General features: G+C 42.9%; 1 protein-coding gene across 2 annotated transcripts in view; it reads right to left on the reverse strand.

Moving 5' to 3' along the window:
- LOC112224696 (calcium-activated potassium channel subunit alpha-1) overlaps positions 1-22867 on the reverse strand; it is a 214727-nt gene that overhangs the window by 30585 nt on the left and 161275 nt on the right. Inside the window, exons 19-20 of one of the 2 annotated variants that reach the window (XM_042305752.1) lie at positions 13644-13676; positions 6633-6726 (exon numbers count right to left, since the gene is read on the reverse strand). In XM_042305752.1, coding sequence (XP_042161686.1) covers positions 6633-6726; positions 13644-13676 — 127 coding nt within the window. The remainder of the gene's footprint in view (positions 1-6632; positions 6727-13643; positions 13677-22867) is intronic. The other variant, XM_042305753.1, reaches the window with a different exon arrangement.

Below are 22867 nucleotides of genomic sequence, written 5' to 3' on the forward strand. Positions count from 1 at the left end.
TGGAACTAGCTGAGGTAAATGTTGTTTAAATCTTCACTCTGAATAAATGTTGTGTTAAAATGGGGCTAGCTGAGATAAATTTAAAATGAGGCTAGCTGAGGTAAGTGTTGTGTTTAAATGGGGCTAGCTGAGGTAAATGTTGTGTTTAAATGGGGCTAGCTGAGGTAAATGTGTTTAAATGGAGCTAGCTGAGGTAAATGTGTTTAAATGGGACTAGCTGAGGTAAATGTTGTGTTTAAATGGGGCTAGCTGAGGTAAATGTTGTGTTAAAATGGGGCTAGCCGAGGTAAATGTTGTGTTAAAATGGGGCTAACTGAGGTAAATGTTGTGTTTAAATGGGGCTAGCTGAGGTAAATGTTGTGTTAAAATGGGGCTAGCTGAGGTAAAGGGTAAAGTTTTGGTTGTAATCATACATTGTGCATTACTTGAAAAGAGACACTTCATGATCAGAAGTATGTGGACATCTGCTCGTCAAACATCTCATTCCAAAATAATGGGCATTAATATGGAGTTGGTCCTCCTTTGCTGCTATAACAGCCTCCACTCTTCTGGAAAGGCTTTCCACTAGATATTGGAACATTCCTGCAGGGACTTGCTTCCATTCAGCCACAAGAGCATTAGTGAGGTCAGGCACTAATGTTGGGCGATTAGGCCTGGCTCTCAGTCGGCGTTCCAATTCATCCCAAAGGTGTTCGATGGGGTTGAGCTCTGTTTAGAGCCCTGACTATGCGCAAGTTCTTTCACACCAATCTCAACAAACCATTTCTGTATGGACTTTGTGCATGGGGGCATTGTCATGCTGAAACGGGAAAGGGCCAAACTGTTGCCACAAAGTTGGAGCACAGAATTATCTAGAATGTCATTGTTATGCTGTAGCATTAAGATTTCCCTTCACTGGAACTAAGGGGCCTAACCCAAACCTTGAAGAACAGCCCCAGACCATTATTCCTCCCTCCACCAAACTTTATAGTTGGCACTATGCATTCGGGCAGGGAGCGTTCTCCTGGCATTCGCCGAACCCAGATTTGTCCGTCGGACTGCCAGATAGTGAGGCGTGATTCATCGCCCCCAGAGAATGCGTTTCCACTGCTCTAAACCACTCCAGCCGACGCTTGGCATTGCGCATGGGGATCTTAGGCTTGTGTGCGTGCGGCTGCTCAGCCATGGAAATCTATTTCAGGAAGCTCCCGACGAACAGTCAACGTTACTTCCAGAGGCAGTTTGGAACTTGGTAGTGAGGACAGTCATTAGACGTTTCCACTTCACAATAACTGCACTTGACCGGGGCAGGGCAGAAATTTGACGAGCTGACTTGTTGGAAAGATGGCAGCCTATGACATTGCCACGTTGAATGTCACTGAGCTCTTCAGAATGGCCATTCTACTGCCAATTTTTGTCTATGCAGATTGCATGGCTGTGTGCTCAATTGTATACGCCTGTTGTGGCTGAAATAGCCAAATCCTCTCATTTGAAGGGGTGTCCACATACGCTTGTATATATAGTGTATGTTAAACATTTATTTTTGTAATGAGGCTTGCTTCCCTCTTATGGCTAGAAATAAGCTTGTTCAGGCCACTTTTCTCTCTGTTATTGATTATGGTGACTTGTTTTATATGCATGCAACCTCCGCTGTCTTACAGAGACTGGACTCTGTTTATCATGCATTCATGTGCTTCATTACAATTGCCAAGTCTCTCACCCGCCATTGCACATTGTACCAAATGGTAGGTTGGACCTCACTTTATATGCGCAGAAAGATACGTATGTGTTCATCTACAAAGCCCCTCTGTAATCTGGTCTCCTTCACCACCAGCAGTTACCATACCCAGTCTGCTAGGTGGTTGCTATTTAAAGTCCCCAGGACATTTACAGTATTAGGCAAGACTGCCTTCTCGGCTTGTGTACAGGACGCGTGGAATAGTCTACAATCCCTGCTTCATCTAGATACGTTAGTGTCACTAAATGAATTTTAAATATTGACGGGAGACTCTGTTACAGAGGAATTGTAAATACTTTTCTTTAGGATGGACCATGTTGTTGTATGTTTTAATTCTGTAACGTATTGATTGTTGCTGCCTTCTTGGTCAGGTCTCCCTTGAAAAAGAGACTCTGGGTCTCAATGGGCTTTTCCTGATCAAATAAAGGTTAAATAAATTAAAAAATAACATTTTAGGATATACATTTTACGAAATTGGCCTTGCGCTCACAATGGTTGATCATCACAAAGAACCACTTTCATTGGCTTATCAACATATATTTTAGCAATTGGTCCAGTAGTTGCCTTCACTGTAAAACTTTCCCTTGTAAATTCACAGCAAAGTTGCCACATAAATACTGTAATTTTGCTTTACAGCAGGGATGCTGTATAATGTTTTATACTAAGAAAAACAGTTCTGTATTATACAATAACATTAATATGCTGGCAACTCTGCTGCCAGTATGATCCTGTAAATTTACACTACAGTATGTTACCGTGATCGGTTTTACGATACCACTACACTTACTGTAATCTATCTTCTGTGATTTCAATTAATTAATTCATGTTTGAATTAATTAATTCAAATCATTGAGGGGAGGCAGGGTTTGTACGTTAATGTAATTGCAAGGGATTGGTGCAAGCAGGTTGACTTCTAGGTAATGTGTTTACATATTACAGCATATTAAATATATATTAACATTTGGCTTTAATATCTCTTACACTTCAAGAGGCCTCAATACTCTAATAAAAATCATCAGCTGGAGCACCTTTATTTGACCAATCAAGAGCAAATTGTTATTTACAACGCCGGCCTGACGTAGTGTTTTTTTTTTAATGCTCTGTAGGAAGGTGAGAGGAAGAGCAGAACAGGTGTTAATATAAGAGTGAAAACATTTAGTGGTTTTTACACCCCCCATATTTCATTACCAAGCACGTTTCACCATTCACTCAGTGGAGGCCTGTCACTTCAATCTGCGCTCCCCGCCATTACTGGTGAGTGAGGCACAGACTATGTCTGCCAAGATAGCTATCTCTCACAGTCTCAGACACGATGAGTCCCAAATGGAACTCTATTTGTTATATAGTGCATTACCTTTTGACCAAGGGTCCATCTGGTTATTAGTAATTCACTATGGTCGGGAATATGGTGCCATTTGGGACGTAGTCACTGTCAAACCTACACCGGCGCTCGCCTCAGCTGCACTGTTCCCGACATGACGTGTGTCACGGTGCGGACGAGTGCGAGCTAACGCTGTGTGACTTTGTCTCGTGACCCATAAGGGCTCTGTGGAAATAGAGTTTGTCTCAGCCAGGAGGAAATCATCAAGGAGGGGGTAGATGTGACTACTTCAGTGGCACGTCACATTCTCTCTCTGCCGTCATCAGGCTATATCGCCGTGTCCTTTTCTCAAATAGCACCCTTTTCCCTACTTTTGATCAAAACCAAGTGCACTATGTAGGAAAGAGGGTTCTATTTGGGACACAGAACCTATATATAATATCTCTACAGCTGATTCTACTGACTCTACTTCCAGGGATAATTTCTATAGTTTTTGACTTCATAAAGGTGTTTCTAAAGTGTGTTTTTTTAACCAGGAGGCAGGTAGCCTAGCGGTTAGAGCATTAGGCCAGTAACTGAAAGGTCGCTGGTTTCAATACCCCAGCCAACAAGGTGAAAAAAATTTGATGTGCCCTTGAGCAAGGCACTTAACCCTAATTTACTCCAGGGGCATCGTACGACGATGGCTGACCCTGTAAAACAACACATTTCACTGCACCTATCTGGTGTATGTGACAATACAGCTTTTTTTAATTTTATTTTTTTCTATTGCTTTCATCAACACGTACTGTAGGCTATGTGTTTCATTATTTTCACTACGTAGATTGAGTGGAGTTGAAATTGTTCTGAATGACATGGGTCTCAGATCCAAATAAAAATAATTTATTTTTTAAATTCGAATTAGTAAATATTTATTCTGACTACCTAATGTACATTGTAGATTTATCACTGTGATGGATGGATTTTAGATTCACTTTCATCATGAAAGATAAAACATCAGTAGCATATAAATGCATGCATTTTAGAACATAGGAGTTGACAGCTCAACTGAGTGGAAACTCTGCTAGAAGCTGGGCATTTTAAATGGGCTCTTCCAGCATTCCCTTCAGTAAGAGCACTGTAGCTCCTAGCTGTGAACGAGCATTCACTCCCCCCCCCCCGCTCCGCTCCAGCAGGCAATGGAATCAGGCAATGGCTTTGAACCCCCCATCATACAAACTGACTAAGGCATGCTTTTCAAAAACCCACAGCCAATCTGTTGATCATTACTTATTTACAAGGGCCGTGGGGCCCCCAGGTCCTGTAGAATACACATGGTATACGCAACCAGATGTTTTTTCTATCAGCTTGTAGAAATAAAGTATCCCTTAGGCTACTGCAAACAATCGCTTCTTCGAGTTCACAGTGCAGGCAGCCAGACGATGCACCTTAGTATTTCATGAAAGATTAGGTCAGTATACAGTATTAGATCAGATCCACCTGTATACAGTATTATATCAGATCCACCTGTATACAGTATTAGATCAGATCAGTATAAAATCAGATTCACCTATATACAGTATTAAATCAGATCCACTTGTATACGGTATTATATCAGATCAGTATACTGTATTAGAATCAGATTCACATATATACAGTATTAGATCAGATTCACCTGTATACAGTATTAGATCAGATCAGTAAAACAGTATTAGATCTGGTCGGTATAAAGTATTCGATCCAATCAGTATACAGTATTAGATCCGATCGTTATACAGCATTAGGACAGATCAGTATACAGTACTAGATCAGATTGGGATACTGTATTAGATTAGGTCTACCTGCATACCCAGCACTATTAGCATGGCTAACAGCGGAGTATGATAGGATAGGATGAACTTTAATGTCCAGAGGGTAAAAATTGTCTTAGACACACAGTGCCGCAGTAAACAAAATAAACACTGTACATACACACTGTGGTGCGTTAGCGTCCGTTTAGCTCAGGGCTATAACATGAAAAGTCTGAATAGTAGACCCTCAGAGCTTCGACTACCTTTCCAGGAGCCAGGGAAACCTCCGAAAGCGCTACTGTACAGCTCTGACATTCACTTTGAAGCAAATCAGACGAGGCCAAATGCCTCCAAATAAATTTTACCAGTCAAACAGATCAAAGAAAACGTGCATAAATGATGTGGCGAACAGGGACGCGGTTTAGATGATTTTCCTCATGTAAGCAGGTGAGCAAATGCTTGTTGGTAACTGTAGGACTGTAGTACTATCTTAACTAGCATCGAGGTACCTTCAATTACAACTTGCTTTTACACAAAGTATATACAATAGCAATGTACAGTAGAATTCAATCATATTTTATGCAGAGTTTTACAGTTGTTCCATACTCTGCTATGTGACTTCCCTCTGATCTGGTTTGTCTATTACCTTTCCCCTTGAATGATAATGTCTCTTCTATTCCTTCTAATGGCCTCGTGTTGAATAGCAGTTCCTATCACCCGTCAAAATCAATAAACACTCAATTAATTCCATGGGACAAGATAAAAGCAAGGTAGCATTTGATTTTCAGTTTGGATGGCGATGAGGCATATCACACGTGGTCTTGTGAACCAAAAATAGAACTCAAAGGGATCGCTACAATAGAGTTGCCGGGGGCGATAGAGCCACAGGAGTCTCTCTGATTGGTTGGTGCTGTCATTAGTGTCACTGATGTTTAAAGGTCCAGTACATGTGGATGGGACTGGGAGGGGTGACAGTTGAGGCCTTAAAGCTAGAGTATTACTCAAACCGCTTCTCGTGATCGGTCTGTCTCTCTCATGAAATACATATTGAAGCTTATGTCTTGTCTTTTTAACAGCTGACAAATTGACAGCGTAGAAATGTTTCAGCTTTAGAGAGTTCTCTGTCTCGCTCTCGTTCTTATTCTGTGTAATGTGTATCATCAAGGAAGTTACGACTTGTGACTGAATTCAGGAAGGTGAGCCTGTGTCAAATTTTGCAGACTTGGATTTAAGAAAAGAAGAAAGTGAAGCTTGTGGTGCGTTAGCGTCCGGTTCAGCTACAACATGAAAAGGTCTTAGTCTGATTAAATCAAAATGGTATATCATACACTGCTGTTGGCGGGAAACATGGGAAAGTTATGCATCTTGTAAATTTGATAAACTTGTTCTCCCAATTTGGAGACAAGTAGGCGAAAAAAATCACTTGAGTCAGCATCGTTCACACCCTCTTAATTAAGCCCGACTCATCTCCTTAAGAATAAACAAATGAGTCAGCATGGTATCGTCCTCCAGGAAGTAGTGTCTCTATTATCCCCCTCCATTATCTCAGCCAATCAGGGATCCTGCCTTTCTCCCTACATAGCTCAGTGCTTTCTCCTTGGCTAAACTAAGCTCATAAAATAACAAATCCCAGACCAGTCTGTAATCAATGCATACGAAAGTTTCCATGTTCAAGAAGGCATTTCTGCAAAAACAAATACAAATATATATATTTTTTAAGTAGAAAAGAGCGTCAAACGCCTACGATCCTGAATCCGGGCACATATAAAGAAACACTAACGGAACAGTACTGATAGATAGTGTTCTCTTGAAGCTGTTGTCTTACCTCATCATTTTTGGTGAACCGTTGGGTGAGTTCCTTGTGTTTCCATTGCCTTGTTTCTTTTTAGGCGAAACAGCTGACTGCTGCTCTTCTTCCACTGCAATAACAGGCGAGAGTGGGAGAAGCCAAGGAGGTGAGATCACATACAGGAAGTCTTATACATTTACTGTACGTTAGTACACCAAGACAACACAGGACAATCGGTTCAAAAGTCAGAGAAGGTCCCAAAGCAAAAGAGGAAAGACAAGTTAGAATCAGGAACAGGAGACTAGAGGAACAGGAGACCACAGGGTGAGGAAGGGGAAAGGACGGGACGGATGTAATGCATGATACAGTACGACCTGACAAATCCCCCAAATGCAACTCAATAAAAATGCATGTGAACATCGTCTGCATTGGTTTAAACATAATGATACAACATGCCGTCACCATCATGCTTCTCATTTAATATACCACTGATTTACTGTAAATCTGACTTATTATAAAATGGACTTACTGTAAATCTGACTTATTATAAAATGGACTTACTGTAAAACTGACTTATTGAATATCTTACAGTATCCTACATACTGTGCGTATAATATGATAACAACACAGTATCTATTTTATTAGGCAAGTCAGTTTATTAGGCAAGAACAAATTCTTATTAACAATGACAGCCTAGGAACAGTGGGTTAACTGCCTTGTTCAGGGAGTTAACCCACTATAGATTTTTACTTTGTCAGCTCAGGTATTCGATCTAGCAACCTTTCGGTTACTGGCCCAACACACTAACCACTAGGCTACCTGCCGCCCCAGTATTTTAACATCACACAAAAAACCAAGCCCAAATTTTAATGGTATTTACAAATTATACTTTTCCATTTCTAGCTTGATACTGTATATATCGGTTCAAGTTTTGTAAATAAATTGTAATCATCCTCAAACCATTTCTGAATCATTATAGTTTAAAAATGCACAATGGAATCAACCCCTTGGAATAAGTATCACTAGGAGTGTGTGACTGACTGTGACACATGCATTAACCCCATTAGGTATGCTAATTCAGTAGACATATGTCCATGTCCTATTAAATCATTTCATTAGAAACTTAAAGGAACTGCCCAGGGAAAATCACTTGTAAAAGTTCATTCTCTGTTAACTTATATGCAAATAATGTTGTTGACTCTTTAAGTGTATTTGTGGCCAAAGCATGGATAGTAGAAAAAAAAACACTTCAATAATCCTATCTCAAACTTGTATCTCAAACAGATCGCTTTAAAAAAGGCTATTTCCTCATAGAACATGATGTCCTCTCTCTGAGGTGGATGAGCTGGCCAATCAACTGTCTAGAGGAAGATGAGCTGGATAATCAGCACTCTACTCACATGAATATTTTTTATGAAAGCTATAGGCCCAAACCATTCTGTTGTTGGGGTACGGCCCACACCATTCTGTTGTTGGGGTACGGCCCACACCATTCTGTTGTTGGGGTACGGCCCACACCATTCTGTTGTTGGGGTACGCCCACACCATTCTGTTGTTGGGGTACGGCCCACACCATTCTGTTGTTGGGGTACGCCCCACACCATTCTGTTGTTGGGGTACGACCCACACCATTCTGTTGTTGGGGTACGGCCCACACCATTCTGTTGTTGGGGTACGGCCCACACCATTCTGTTGTTGGGGTACGACCCACACCATTCTGTTGTTGGGGTACGCCCCACACCATTCTGTTGTTGGGGTACGACCCACACCATTCTGTTGTTGGGGTACGACCCACACCATTCTGTTGTTGGGGTACGACCCACACCATTCTGTTGTTGGGGTACGACCCACACCATTCTGTTGTTGGGGTACGACCCACACCATTCTGTTGTTGGGGTACGCCCCACACCATTCTGTTGTTGGGGTACGACCCACACCATTCTGTTGTTGGGGTACGGCCCACACCATTCTGTTGTTGGGGTACGCCCCACACCATTCTGTTGTTGGGGTACGACCCACACCATTCTGTTGTTGGGGTACGACCCACACCATTCTGTTGTTGGGATACGCCCACACCATTCTGTTGTTGGGTACGACCCACACCATTCTGTTGTTGGGGTACGACCCACACCATTCTGTTGTTGGGTACGACCCACACCATTCTGTTGTTGGGTTACGCCCACACCATTCTGTTGTTGGGTACGACCCACACCATTCTGTTGTTGGGGTACGACCCACACCATTCTGTTGTTGGGGTACGACCGACACCATTCTGTTGTTGGGGTACGCCCACACCATTCTGTTGTTGGGGTACGCCCCACACCATTCTGTTGTTGGGGTACGACCCACACCATTCTGTTGTTGGGGTACGACCCACACCATTCTGTTGTTGGGGTACGCCCACACCATTCTGTTGTTGGGGTACGACCCACACCATTCTGTTGTTGGGGTACGACCCACACCATTCTGTTGTTGGGATACGCCCCACACCATTCTGTTGTTGGTACGACCCACACCATTCTGTTGTTGGGGTACGACCCACACCATTCTGTTGTTGGGGTACGCCCCACACCATTCTGTTGTTGGGGTACGCCCCACACCATTCTGTTGTTGGGGTACGACCCACACCATTCTGCTGTTGGGGTAGGACCCACACCATTCTGTTGTTGGGGTACGACCCACACCATTCTGTTGTTGGGGTACGCCCCACACCATTCTGTTGTTGGGGTACGCCCCACACCATTCTGTTGTTGGGGTACGACCCACACCATTCTGTTGTTGGGGTACGACCCACACCATTCTGTTGTTGGGGTACGACCCACACCATTCCAACAAAGAAAAGCTGTTTTTACCATTGGAAGGAAAACTATTTTATAGGTCATATTTCATAGAAATCTGAGAACACCGGGCAGTACCTTTAAGATGCTTCTACTGCTGGCTATGCAAATCTCTCAGAACGTTCATCTAATTAAGATAATAAAGCACAAATATCACAGAGGTGACATCATAAATATGGGCCCTTTGTTCCAAAGTCTGAATGCATCGGAGATGGCTGGTCTTTAGTTTCCTCTCTCTTCTCAGGGCCTAATGACACTGACTGCTGATGCCCTTGGCTCGTGTAATTAGATTGGTCTGAGTGCCACTATGATTTATTCACAGCTCAGCTGCCCCCTTGGACATTGTCTTTACCACTACATGAAACTACACCGACCCAGGGCTCTTCTCTTCGCGGGGGAAAAAAAAGAATGACAAGTTTCGCCTTCCAGTGAAAATGAATCAGGCTAATTCTTTACGCTAGCTGATATCACATTTCTACACGTGAAGAGAAAGCAGAAAGAACAGCTCCTCAGTGCCAGTTCAGTGAAAATGAAATAAAAACAGCAGGTTGACATCTAGCGACTCCTGTGGTGGGCCGGGCGCAGTGCGCACTGACACAGTCGCCAGGTGTACGGTGTTTCCTCTGACACATTGGTGCGGCTGGCTTCCGGGTTAAGTGGGCATTGTGTCAAGAAGCAGTGCGGCTTGGTTGGGTTGTTCTTCGGAGGACGCACGGCTTTCAACCTTCACCTCTCCTGAGTACGTACGGGAGATGCAGCGATGAGACAAGACTGTAACTACCAATTGGCAACAATAAGTAACAACAACAAAAATTACAAAAAAATATCCTGGTCCTCAGATGGGCTAACCTCCAATCGCAATGCTGCCGGGCTGTTTATCTATGACAGTATAATGGAGACAGTAGTGAAGCAAAGGTGGAGTGGCTGGAGATTCCTCAGTCAGTGTGTTCAATATTTAGTAGTTCCCAGCTGACAGCTGCACGCACTGGGTCATTAGTAAGGAATGTTACACGTGCAACCACTCCACCCCAGCAGTACAGCCTCTGCCTCAGTCACAAACACATGCGTTGTGGTAGTGTCGAGCAGGGTGTAGTAAAGCCTAGCTACACCAGACCTCAAGGGGGCTTACAACCCCAGTGCTCTACTCCAGCCTAGCAGCAGCCTCAGTGTTGTGATGTTAGCTAGTATCATTGAGGTTCAACCCGAGGGGGCTTGCATCTACTCCACTCAGCTACAGTCTAAAACACAACACGTTGTGTGTTGTTATCTAGTGGTGAGCAGGGGCCAAACTAGCCACGCCGTGCTGCATGGCACCACAAGTAGGGTTCTCACATGTACAGTGTGGTGTTACTGGAGTGACTGGGCTGGTATCTGTATGTAACTAGCAGCCTGCTGGCATCCTCTGCTGCCAGCCCCCCTGGGCCAGCTCTCAGAGGCTATACATTAACACTGAGGGCCTGGAAGACTGCAGGCTTCCTTTACAGTTGTTGACTAGAGGAATTGACACGGGCATGGGCAATACTGACACAGACATGAATTGACACAGACATGGGCAATACTACTCCACTGTTGCTGCTTTATGGTGGGCTGCGTTGGTTGTGGAGTTGTAATGCAATTATTCTTTATTTGTTTACCTTCATTTAATTAGCCAAGTCAGTTAAGAACAAATTCTTATTTAGAATGACGGCCAGCCCCGGGCCAAACCCTAACCCGGATGACGCTGGGCCAATTGTGCGCCGCACTATGGGACTTCCAATCATGGCAGGTTGTGATACAACCTGGAATCGAACAAGGGTCTGTAGTGACGCCTCTAGCACTGAGACGCAGTGCCTTAGACCGCTGCCCCACTCTGGAGCCCCGAATAGACTGGTTCTGATAGGTTGACCTTTTGATAAATGGGTCGTCTTTAACTGTCGGACAGAGAAGAATGAAAATCAGCACAAGAGAAGAACCATAGATTATAGTCTATACAGTCTATACTAATAGTCTATACAGTCTATACTGATAGTCTATACAGTCTATACTGATAATCTATACAGTCTATACTGATAGTCTATACAGTCTATACTGATAGTCTATACAGTCTATACTGATAGTCTATACTGTCTATACTGATAATCTATACAGTCTATACTGATAATCTATACAGTCTATACTGATAGTCTATACTGTCTGTAAATTATGTGCTGTGGGGTTGAATTCAACTGACTTTATAATGGACTGACTATCAGCGGGAATTGTATTTTACAGACGTGTCATTCACCATTATTTTAAGTCGGGGATCATTCTTTATGGCATAAAAATATGAATAGTTCAATAATTAAGACACTCATTGGTATCAAACACCACTTAGCCACTAGAAGTAGACTCTTAAAATGAAAATGTTAGATATGACATTTACTTTGCTTTTCATAATCAACATGAATTAATCAACAGCAGGGCTTTCAGGTGTTTGATTGTTCTACTATTCTACTATGAGAATAATCGCAACAGACATTTACATCCGACACCTGAAAGGGAGGAACTTAACATATTTTATCACAACAAATCTAATAAATTGAATATTTTGAATCCCTAATCAATGCTGCAAAATAAATGTGTTTATTTAGTTTTGACTTATCTAGTGTTAAAAAAAGATACTTTTATTTTTTTATTATGACAAATAAATCTGACAATACCCGCAGGAGAAAGAAAATATCTTTCCACTTCTCCCAAAGCTAGCTGGGATCAGAAGCCAATTTGTATAGAGATGATTATTTGAACGGTCAGCTGTCCAACACATTACGGTTCTGGCTCTAAACCTCCTGCACTCATCTGTCCCACGTCAAACACGCACAGCTTTACTGCAGGGACAACACATTACCGTTCTGGCTCTAAACCTCCTGCACTCATCTGTCCCACGTCAAACACGCACAGCTTTACTGCAGGGACAACACATTACCGTTCTGGCTCTAAACCTCCTGCACTCATCTGTCCCACGTCAAACATGCACAGCTTTACAGCAGGGACAACACATTGTGGCAGATGTCCTGACTTTCTAAGACCCTCTACTTTAGATGGTCTATAGTAACGTTGTCTCGTCATCCACTACTTGGAATGAATTGTGAAATCGGAGAGAGAATAATGCTCAATAATTATGTTTTGTCATTGTCAATCTAAAAAAAAAATCTAAACAAGTGAATAGTGTGATCCACTAGCTTATTCGGGTAATTGGTTTTTGAGAGCCGTTTGATTGGTTTTGATAGCCGTTTGATTGGTTTTGATAGCCGTTTGATTGGTTTTGATAGTCGTTTGATTGGTTTTGGTACCTGTTTGATTGGTTTTGGTACCTGTTTGATTGGTTTTGGTACCTGTTTGATTGGTTTTGATAGTCGTTTGATTGGTTTTGGTACCTGTTTGATTGGTTTTGGTACCTGTTTGATTGGTTTTGATAGTCGTTTGATTGGTTTTGGTACCTGTTTGATTGGTTTTGGTAGCCGTTTGATTCCAGGTTCTCTTGAGATTCACCAGACATAACTGTTATCTGAGAACTACAACACTTTACTCTACAGTGCAGTGATCTTAGCACTAATATCCAGAGATACACTACCTTAGAGCATTAGCACCATCTACTGCTCAAATTAAAACGAATACTTACTGAAACATAAAGTATTGGGATAAAACTGAAAAACACACATCGTTCTGTGTTATAAAAATGTAATATTATCATGAAAGACATACGTAGTTAATTTGCCTCACGTACCATGACAGCCATGACAGTATTTTCTGTCACAGGGCAACATCAGACAGACACTAACCTCCCTCCTAAAGACACACAGACCAGTCCAGTAATAGACCGTGTCTTTTCAACGTCAGTTGTTGGAGGATGTGGAATTATTGAGCAGTGAAACACAGCAACTGGCGAGCTGGGTTGAGGTCAATTATATTCAAATTCTGTCAATTCAGGAAGTAAACAGAAATCCCAATTGGATTTTTTTTCTCTCAAAGAAATTTAGGAAAACTGGAATTGGAAATTCAGTTTACTTCCTGAAATAATTATTTAACTGAAATGACCCCAAACCTGCTGATGAGCAAACAGGAAAATATGGAGAGTTAGATAGACACAGTCAGAAAGATGTAGGCAGGGAATGGACAGGGGACTGAGAGGAGGGTTAACGACGTTAAGAAACAAATTTAATAACAAAAACATACATGGGAAATCAAAACTTACTTGATTTGATATATCCGTTATAGTTATTTTTTGCTGAGAAAGATGCAAAGACAATGAAAAGTTACAGGGTTGTTGCAATGAGAGCAAATTATATAGCCTGATAATACAGGGTATACCGGAAGGTTATAATGTCAGTTATAAAGCTGCTGTTGGGTTCAATCTCTTTAAAGCACTTTTGAACTGAGGTGTGCCTTGAAGACAAAATGGACCAAGCAATGAAAAATAACAATTGGTTAGTAAAAAATAAGGATGTTTCAATGACTTGCGGTGATGCCGTCAGCTTAGCCAGATCTCACCAGATTGACTTCAGCAATTCAAAATGTTTCCAGATCCCCAATACGTTAGGAGATGCGCCCCCCACCCGAACCCCACAAAGGTTTAATAATGAAGTCAGACTGTGATACTTCCTTGGTCAGGGAGCTGAAATTATAAATGGTTAACTTAAAATGATAAACCTTATTGTTACTGACACATACAGTACCTCATACATTGTGACGGAGACCTATAGAACAGGATATTTACAAAGGAAAGGTTTTGGGGAGTAGGTTTCCCCACTCCCCATGACAAAGAGTATCCCAGATTCCACATGATTTACTTTCTGTAAGTCAGCTTTTGGACCCCTGTAGAGTCCAACATATTCATCAATACCTTACCTATTGGACCCCTGTAGAGTCCAACATATTCATCAATACCTTACCTATTGGACCCCTGTAGAGTCCAACATATTCATCAATACCTTACCTATTGGACCCCTGTAGAGTCCAACATATTCATCAATACCTTACCTATTGGACCCCTGTAGAGTCCAACATATTCATCAATACCTTACCTATTGGACCCCTGTAGAGTCCAACATATTCATCAATACCTTACCTATTGGACCCCTGTAGAGTCCAACATATTCATCAATACCTTACCTATTGGACCCCTGTAGAGTCCAACATATTCATCAATACCTTACCTATTGGACCCCTGTAGAGTCCAACATATTCATCAATACCTTACCTATTGGACCCCTGTAGAGTCCAACATATTCATCAATACCTTACCTATTGGACCCCTGTAGAGTCCAACATATTCATCAATACCTTACCTATTGGACCCCTGTAGAGTCCAACATATTCATCAATACCTTACCTATTGGACCCCTGTAGAGTCCAACATATTCATCAATACCTTACCTATTGGACCCCTGTAGAGTCCAACATATTCATCAATACCTTACCTATTGGACCCCTGTAGAGTCCAACATATTCATCAATACCTTACCTATTGGACCCCTGTAGAGTCCAACATATTCAACAATACCTTACCTATTGGACCCCTGTAGAGTCCAACATATTCATCAATACCTTACCTATTGGACCCCTGTAGAGTCCAACATATTCAACAATACCTTACCTATTGGACCCCTGTAGAGTCCAACATATTCATCAATACCTTACCTATTGGACCCCTGTAGAGTCCAACATATTCATCAATACCTTACCTATTGGACCCCTGTAGAGTCCAACATATTCATCAATACCTTACCTATTTGACCCCTGTAGAGTCCAACATATTCATCAATACCTTACCTATTGGACCCCTGTAGAGTCCAACATATTCATCAATACCTTACCTATTGGACCCCTGTAGAGTCCAACATATTCATCAATACCTTACCTATTGGACCCCTGTAGAGTCCAACATATTCATCAATACCTTACCTATTGGACCCCTGTAGAGTCCAACATATTCATCAATACCTTACCTATTGGACCCCTGTAGAGTCCAACATATTCATCAATACCTTACCTATTGGACCCCTGTAGAGTACAACATATTCATCAATACCTTACCTATTGGACCCCTGTAGAGTCCAACATATTCATCAATACCTTACCTTTTGGACCCCTGTAGAGTCCAACATATTCATCAATACCTTACCTATTGGACCCCTGTAGAGTACAACATATTCAACAATACCTTACCTATTGGACCCCTGTAGAGTCCAACATATTCATCAATACCTTACCTATTGGACCCCTGTAGAGTCCAACATATTCATCAATACCTTACCTATTGGACCCCTGTAGAGTCCAACATATTCATCAATACCTTACCTATTGGACCCCTGTAGAGTCCAACATATTCATCAATACCTTACCTATTGGACCCCTGTAGAGTCCAACATATTCATCAATACCTTACCTATTGGACCCCTGTAGAGTCCAACATATTCATCAATACCTTACCTATTGGACCCCTGTAGAGTCCAACATATTCATCAATACCTTACCTATTGGACCCCTGTAGAGTCCAACATATTCATCAATACCTTACCTATTGGACCCCTGTAGAGTCCAACATATTCATCAATACCTTACCTATTGGACCCCTGTAGAGTCCAACATATTCATCAATACCTTACCTATTGGACCCCTGTAGAGTCCAACATATTCATCAATACCTTACCTATTGGACCCCTGTAGAGTCCAACATATTCATCAATACCTTACCTATTGGACCCCTGTAGAGTCCAACATATTCATCAATACCTTACCTATTGGACCCCTGTAGAGTCCAACATATTCATCAATACCTTACCTATTGGACCCCTGTAGAGTCCAACATATTCATCAATACCTTACCTATTGGACCCCTGTAGAGTCCAACATATTCATCAATACCTTACCTATTGGACCCCTGTAGAGTCCAACATATTCATCAATACCTTACCTATTGGACCCCTGTAGAGTCCAACATATTCATCAATACCTTACCTATTGGACCCCTGTAGAGTACAACATATTCATCAATACCTTACCTATTGGACCCCTGTAGAGTCCAACATATTCATCAATACCTTACCTATTGGACCCCTGTAGAGTACAACATATTCATCAATACCTTACCTATTGGACCCCTGTAGAGTCCAACATATTCATCAATACCTTACCTATTGGACCCCTGTAGAGTCCAACATATTCATCAATACCTTACCTATTGGACCCCTGTAGAGTCCAACATATTCATCAATACCTTACCTATTGGACCCCTGTAGAGTCCAACATATTCATCAATACCTTACCTATTGGACCCCTGTAGAGTCCAACATATTCATCAATACCTTACCTATTGGACCCCTGTAGAGTCCAACATATTCATCAATACCTTACCTATTGGACCCCTCAATACCTTACCTATTGGACCCCTGTAGAGTCCAACATATTCATCAATACCTTACCTATTGGACCCCTGTAGAGTCCAACATATTCATCAATACCTTACCTATTGGACCCCTGTAGAGTCCAACATATTCATCAATACCTTACCTATTGGACCCCTGTAGAGTCCAACATATTCATCAATACCTTACCTATTGGACCCCTGTAGAGTCCAACATATTCATCAATACCTTACCTATTGGACCCCTGTAGAGTCCAACATATTCATCAATACCTTACCTATTGGACCCCTGTAGAGTCCAACATATTCATCAATACCTTACCTATTGGACCCCTGTAGAGTCCAACATATTCAACAATACCTTACCTATTGGACCCCTGTAGAGTACAACATATTCATCAATACCTTACCTATTGGACCCCTGTAGAGTCCAACATATTCAACAATACCTTACCTATTGGACCCCTGTAGAGTACAACATAAAGCTCAGGTTTTTTAGCTAATGGCAGGACAGTGAGGGGACATGTTCAACCAGGGGGCATGCTGGTCCTGGCATCTGTCGCCTGCGATTGGCCGGCACAGAACTAACAGGCTAGCATCTGTCCCACAACAAGAGAATGAAAAGAGGGACACCTAGTCAGTTCTGAATGCAGTGAACAGAAAAGTGTCTTTCACATTTAACCCAACCCCTCTGAATCAGAGAGGTGTAGGGGGACAGCCTTAATCGACGTCTACAGCACCTAAGGAGCAGTTGTTGACGGTTAACTGAATTGAACAAGGGAGGAATGGCAGATTGTTTCACCTTGCCGCCCCGGGGAGTCTAACCAGCAGCCTTTTGGTTACTGGCCCAACGCACTTAACCGCTACGCTACCTGCCACCCGAAGAAGAGAGAGAGAGAGAGAGAGATGGGGAGAGCGATGGAGCGGGAGAGAGAAATGGAGAGAGAGATGGAGTGGGAGAGAGAGAGAAATGGAGAGAGCGATAGAGTGAGAGAGAGAGAAATGGAGAGAGAGATGGAGAGAGAGAGAAATGGAGAGAGCGATAGAGTGAGAGAGAGAGAAATTGAGAGAGAGATGAAGCTAGAGAGAGAGAAATGGAGAGAGCGATAGAGTGAGAGAGAGAGAAATGGAGAGAGAGATGGAGCGAGAGAGGGAGAGGAGGGGAGAGGGGGCTCTGGGAGGCCTGGGGGTTAGGAACTGTCACCCTGAGTTTCATGACAACTGGTAACACTCTCAAAATGAAAATGCAAACATAATTTTCATGTCAGCCCGCATGAGGCCCTGCTCTCAGTGTTCAGCACTCCGTGTAGACAGCGACTCTGGAGTATTCTCTGCTAACTTAGCCATGCAGCCAGACTACGGCTAGCCAGCTAGTCACATCCACAACAGCCCTAGCTGGAAGACTGCAGCTGAGGGGAGAGGACAGCCCCCAGAGACTAGACTATCTGCTTTGATTTTATTAAACAAATGTGGACTGACTTAATATTTCAAAGTAACATGTACCAACACATTGCATATTCTGCTCTTCCCATGCCACGCAACATACACCAGTGTGGGTTGATGACGTCATGCTCCGACACACTCAGAGGAGATACAAAATGCCTTAGTTATCTGAGACTAAAGCCCCCCCCCTCGGCTCCATGTCTGTATTTCTGTCTGTAGGGACTTGTTTCTTGGCAAACTGTGTTGTCTTTACAGCCCCTTGAATCTGCAAGCATCTACTGTAATTGAGGGAGGGTGATTCAGGTCACTAGTAAAGAAATGTAGGTTGGTAACACATGGGCTACAGTAGTATGAAACCCTACTACAATAACATTAGATTTTGAACATTACAAATAATAAAGTCAAGCAGAATTGGTATTTTATCCACTAAAAAACATTGTAACATTAACAGAAATATAGAATTTGGTCAATAAACAGTATTTTGTCTATTTAAAGTATTTAAACCCACTAAATAAAGTATTTAAACCCAATAAATAAAGTATTTAAACCCAATAAATAACCAACTATAAAACGGTAAATCATGCGTCAATTACTAAAGGATAACCAAAACAGCATTAAAACACATTCCAGACAAACATAGCATGTTCTAGAAGACAACTAGGAGCAGGACAAAGACACGACAGGATAACCAACATCATCATAACACTGATCTCCAACATCAATCAACAACATCAACAATCACGGTAATCGCTAAACAAAACTCACATATGTAGACTATTAGACTATTGATGCATTCTGACCGAGACAGAAAACACACAAACCAAAGACTCGGTATTGCATGTTCATGCACACACAAACACACACACAGACACACACACACACACACACACACATGGATGACACACGCTGTGTGTGTCACGTTGACAACTTACAGGCACGTAAAGTGGTCGAGCAATCATTAAGAGAGACAGGAGAGAGAGGGAAGCCACGCTGCTGAAGGGTGTCCTTCGCGTTACTATGGTGATGCACATTGGCCGACATGCGAGAGCAGTCACGCTCTGAACGGCCGCAATCAAAACAACATGCCAGCGTCATTCTCTTGTAGACGGACATCTTGGCTACAGTCATGGGACGGTTGGGCGGTTGGAGAGATGGAAGGATGAGAGGAAGGGGAGGAAAGGAAGCAGGTTAATGGCAAGGCAAGGTTATTCTGTAACCTAGTGAGGGGGGGGGATTGGGAGAGACATGGGAGGGGCGCTAACAAAATGGAACAGGTGCCGAGTCGGACCCTAAATACCAAGTCACTGACTAGTACAACTTCTATTCTACAATCTGAGACAGACCAATGTAGCTAAATCTCAACGAGGGCTTTAGTTTGAAAACATTCACTGATGCTAAACTTGTGTTCGTATGCACACAAAAGGAGGATCTTCAGTCAGTAGAGCTGTCGTCTCAGACTAGAGGACGTCCATATCAAAGGGTCAGCAGGTTAAATAGACTGTCAGGAACACTGCTTGACTGTACCCATCTGATACAATAGCTGAGAGGCTGGGTTACTGTACCCATCTAATAGGTGAGAAGCTGGGTTACTGTACCCATCTAATAGGTGAGAGGCTGGGTTACTGTACCCATCTGATACAATAGGTGAGAGGCTGGGTTACTGTACCCATTCAATAGGTGAGAGGCTGGGTTACTGTACCCATCTAATAGGTGAGAGTCTGGGTTACTGTACCCATTCAATAGGTGAGAGGCTGGGTTACTGTACCCATCTGATGGGTGAGAGGCTGGGTTACTGTACCCATCTAATAGGTGAGAGGCTGGGTTACTGTACCCATCTGATACAATAGGTGAGAGGCTGGGTTACTGTACCCATTCAATAGGTGAGAGGCTGGGTTACTGTACCCATCTAATAGGTGAGAGGCTGGGTTACTGTACCCATCTGATACAATAGGTGAGAGGCTGGGTTACTGTACCCATCTGATACAATAGGCGAGAGTCTGGGTTACTGTACCCATCTAATAGGTGAGAGGCTGGGTTACTGTACCCATCTGATACAATAGGCGAGAGTCTGGGTTACTGTACCCATCTAATAGGTGAGAGGCTGGGTTACTGTACCCATCTGATGGGTGAGAGGCTGGGTTACTGTACCCATCTGATACAATAGGTGAGAGGCTGGGTTACTGTACCCATCTGATACAATAGGTGAGAGGCTGGGTTACTGTACCCATCTAATAGGTGAGAGGCTGGGTTACTGTACCCATCTGATAGGCGAGAGGCTGGGTTACTGTACCCATCTGATATAATAGGTGAGAGGCTGGGTTACTGTACCCATCTGATACAATAGGTGAGAGTCTGGGTTACTGTACCCATCTGATAGGTGAGTGACTGGGTTACTGTAACCATCTGATATAATAGGTGAGAGGCTGGGTTACTGTACCCATCTGATAGGTGAGTGACTGGGTTACTGTACCTGTATAAAAGGTGAGTGACTGGGTTACTGTGGATACAGTGAGTGACTGGGTTACTGTACCTGTATAAAAGGTGAGTGACTGGGTTACTGTACCCATCTGATGGGTGAGTGACTGGGTTACTGTGCATCATACGTCTCGTACTGATCCACCGTATCACAGTTACACCACAGTTAAATCACATGGTATAATATGCAGCCTGGTGACCAGACTGCTCGCGCGCGTCTGTCCATGTGCACCATCGAGCGTATGTTGATTTTGTCCACTCACACCAGACGCGATCAGGACACGCAGGTTGAAATATCAAAATGAACTCTGAACCAATTATATTAATTTGGGGACAGGTTGAAAAGCATTAAACATTAATGGCAATTTAGCTTGCTAGCTTGCTGTTGCTAGCTTATTTGTCCTGGGATATAAACATTGGGGTTGTTATTTTAGCTGAAATGCACTCCGAGAATTTATCCACAGATAAAAGTGTAAATGTAGTTTGTTTCTAGTAATTTCTCCTCCTACAGGCTTCTTCTTCTGTGGACTTTATATGGCGGTTGGCAACCAACTTTAAGGTGCATTACCACCACCAACTGGACTGGAGTGTGAACCTCAGTTCATCTTTCAATCACCCACGTGGGTATATGCTCCTAAAAACCAATGAGGAGATAGGAGAGGCGAGACTTGCTTGCTCGTCAATCGTCACAAATAGAATCAAGTTCTATTTTAGCGCCTGGCTACGCAGACGCTCGTTGACGCGCACAAGCAGTGTGTGGGTGCAATGATTGAATAACATGTATGTGTACATTTATTTTTGCAACGCTCGTGCACTTGACGCGGGCAGTGTGGTCAGCATGTAAATGTTTAAATAAAACAGTTAGCTGGTTTCGTGATGAACATGCTCTGTAAGCATTTGGTAACCCAAGCAAAGCGGCACTGTGAAATCTCAATGTTACACTGAAGCCTATGATGCTAGCTATATCTGCCTCTTGTTGGCATCCGTCCACAGAGAAGTTCACATGATGTAGATGCAGGATGAGATGTTTAGCCACATACAGTACAGTACACATGTAAGAGCGTGGGACTGGGCACCAGTCTCCTGGCTGCACGGGACCGGTTTGACTCAATCATAGCGCCCTATGTAAAGCAGTCCTCTATTTTTTGGATTCATAAAGTAAAAGTGTGCCCATCTATCACGATCACTTGACCAAAGTCCAAATATCACTCACTGCAGCAAAGATCACTCACTGCAGCAAAGATCACTCACTGCAGCAAAGATCACTCACTGCAGCAAAGATCACTCACTGCAGTAAAATTCACTCACTGCAGCAAAGTAGCTGTTTGCATTTGTTTAAGCTGTTTTCTAGTGACGTTTATTTGGATACATCCATAACAATGAGCTAATGAGGTGCAATTTCGCCTGGCATAGAGAATGTGCTCTCTCGTCAGGACACTGTTGTTCAGAGGAGCTAGCCAACAACACAGCTAACACAATCACTTCAAACTGAGGCTGGAAAGACTGAAAACTAGCTGCACTTCTTTTAGTTCTACCTGTTTTCTATTGACATTTCTTTGTATATATCCATGAAAATGATGCCAGCTGATTCATGATTTAGACTGGCTGAGAAACGTTGCCTGTCTGTCTGTCGGTCTCGTCCCGACTTCCGACACGTTCATTATTATGGGACAGTTGGAGATCGAATTTGAATATTGAAACAATGTTGAGAGACAGACAGCAATGTTTATACAAATCTCCCCTGTTAAAAACTTAATGTTAGTCTAAAACAAATGTGAGATAATGTCTAGATGCTTTTTATAGCGGAGATCAAGTTTATAAATTGTCGCCTCCTGGGTGGCGCAGTGGTCTAGGGCACTGCAACACAGCACAGCGCTAGCTGTGCGCTGCGCTGCGCTGTCGCAGGCTCTGTCGCAGCCGGCCGTGACCAGGAGGTCCGTGGGGCAATGCACAATTGGCCTAGTGTCGTCTGGGTTAGGGAGGGTTTGGCCAGTAGGGATATCCTTGTCTCATTGCGCACCAGCGACTCCAGTGGCGGGTCGGGCGCAGTGCGCGCTAACCAAGGTAGCACGGTGTTTCCTCCAACACATTGGTGCGGCCGGCTTCCGGGTTGGAAGCGCGCTGTGTTAAGAAGC

This window comes from Oncorhynchus tshawytscha, linkage group LG25, assembly GCF_018296145.1.
Source record: "Oncorhynchus tshawytscha isolate Ot180627B linkage group LG25, Otsh_v2.0, whole genome shotgun sequence".
NCBI classification, from domain to species: Eukaryota; Metazoa; Chordata; class Actinopteri; order Salmoniformes; family Salmonidae; genus Oncorhynchus; species Oncorhynchus tshawytscha.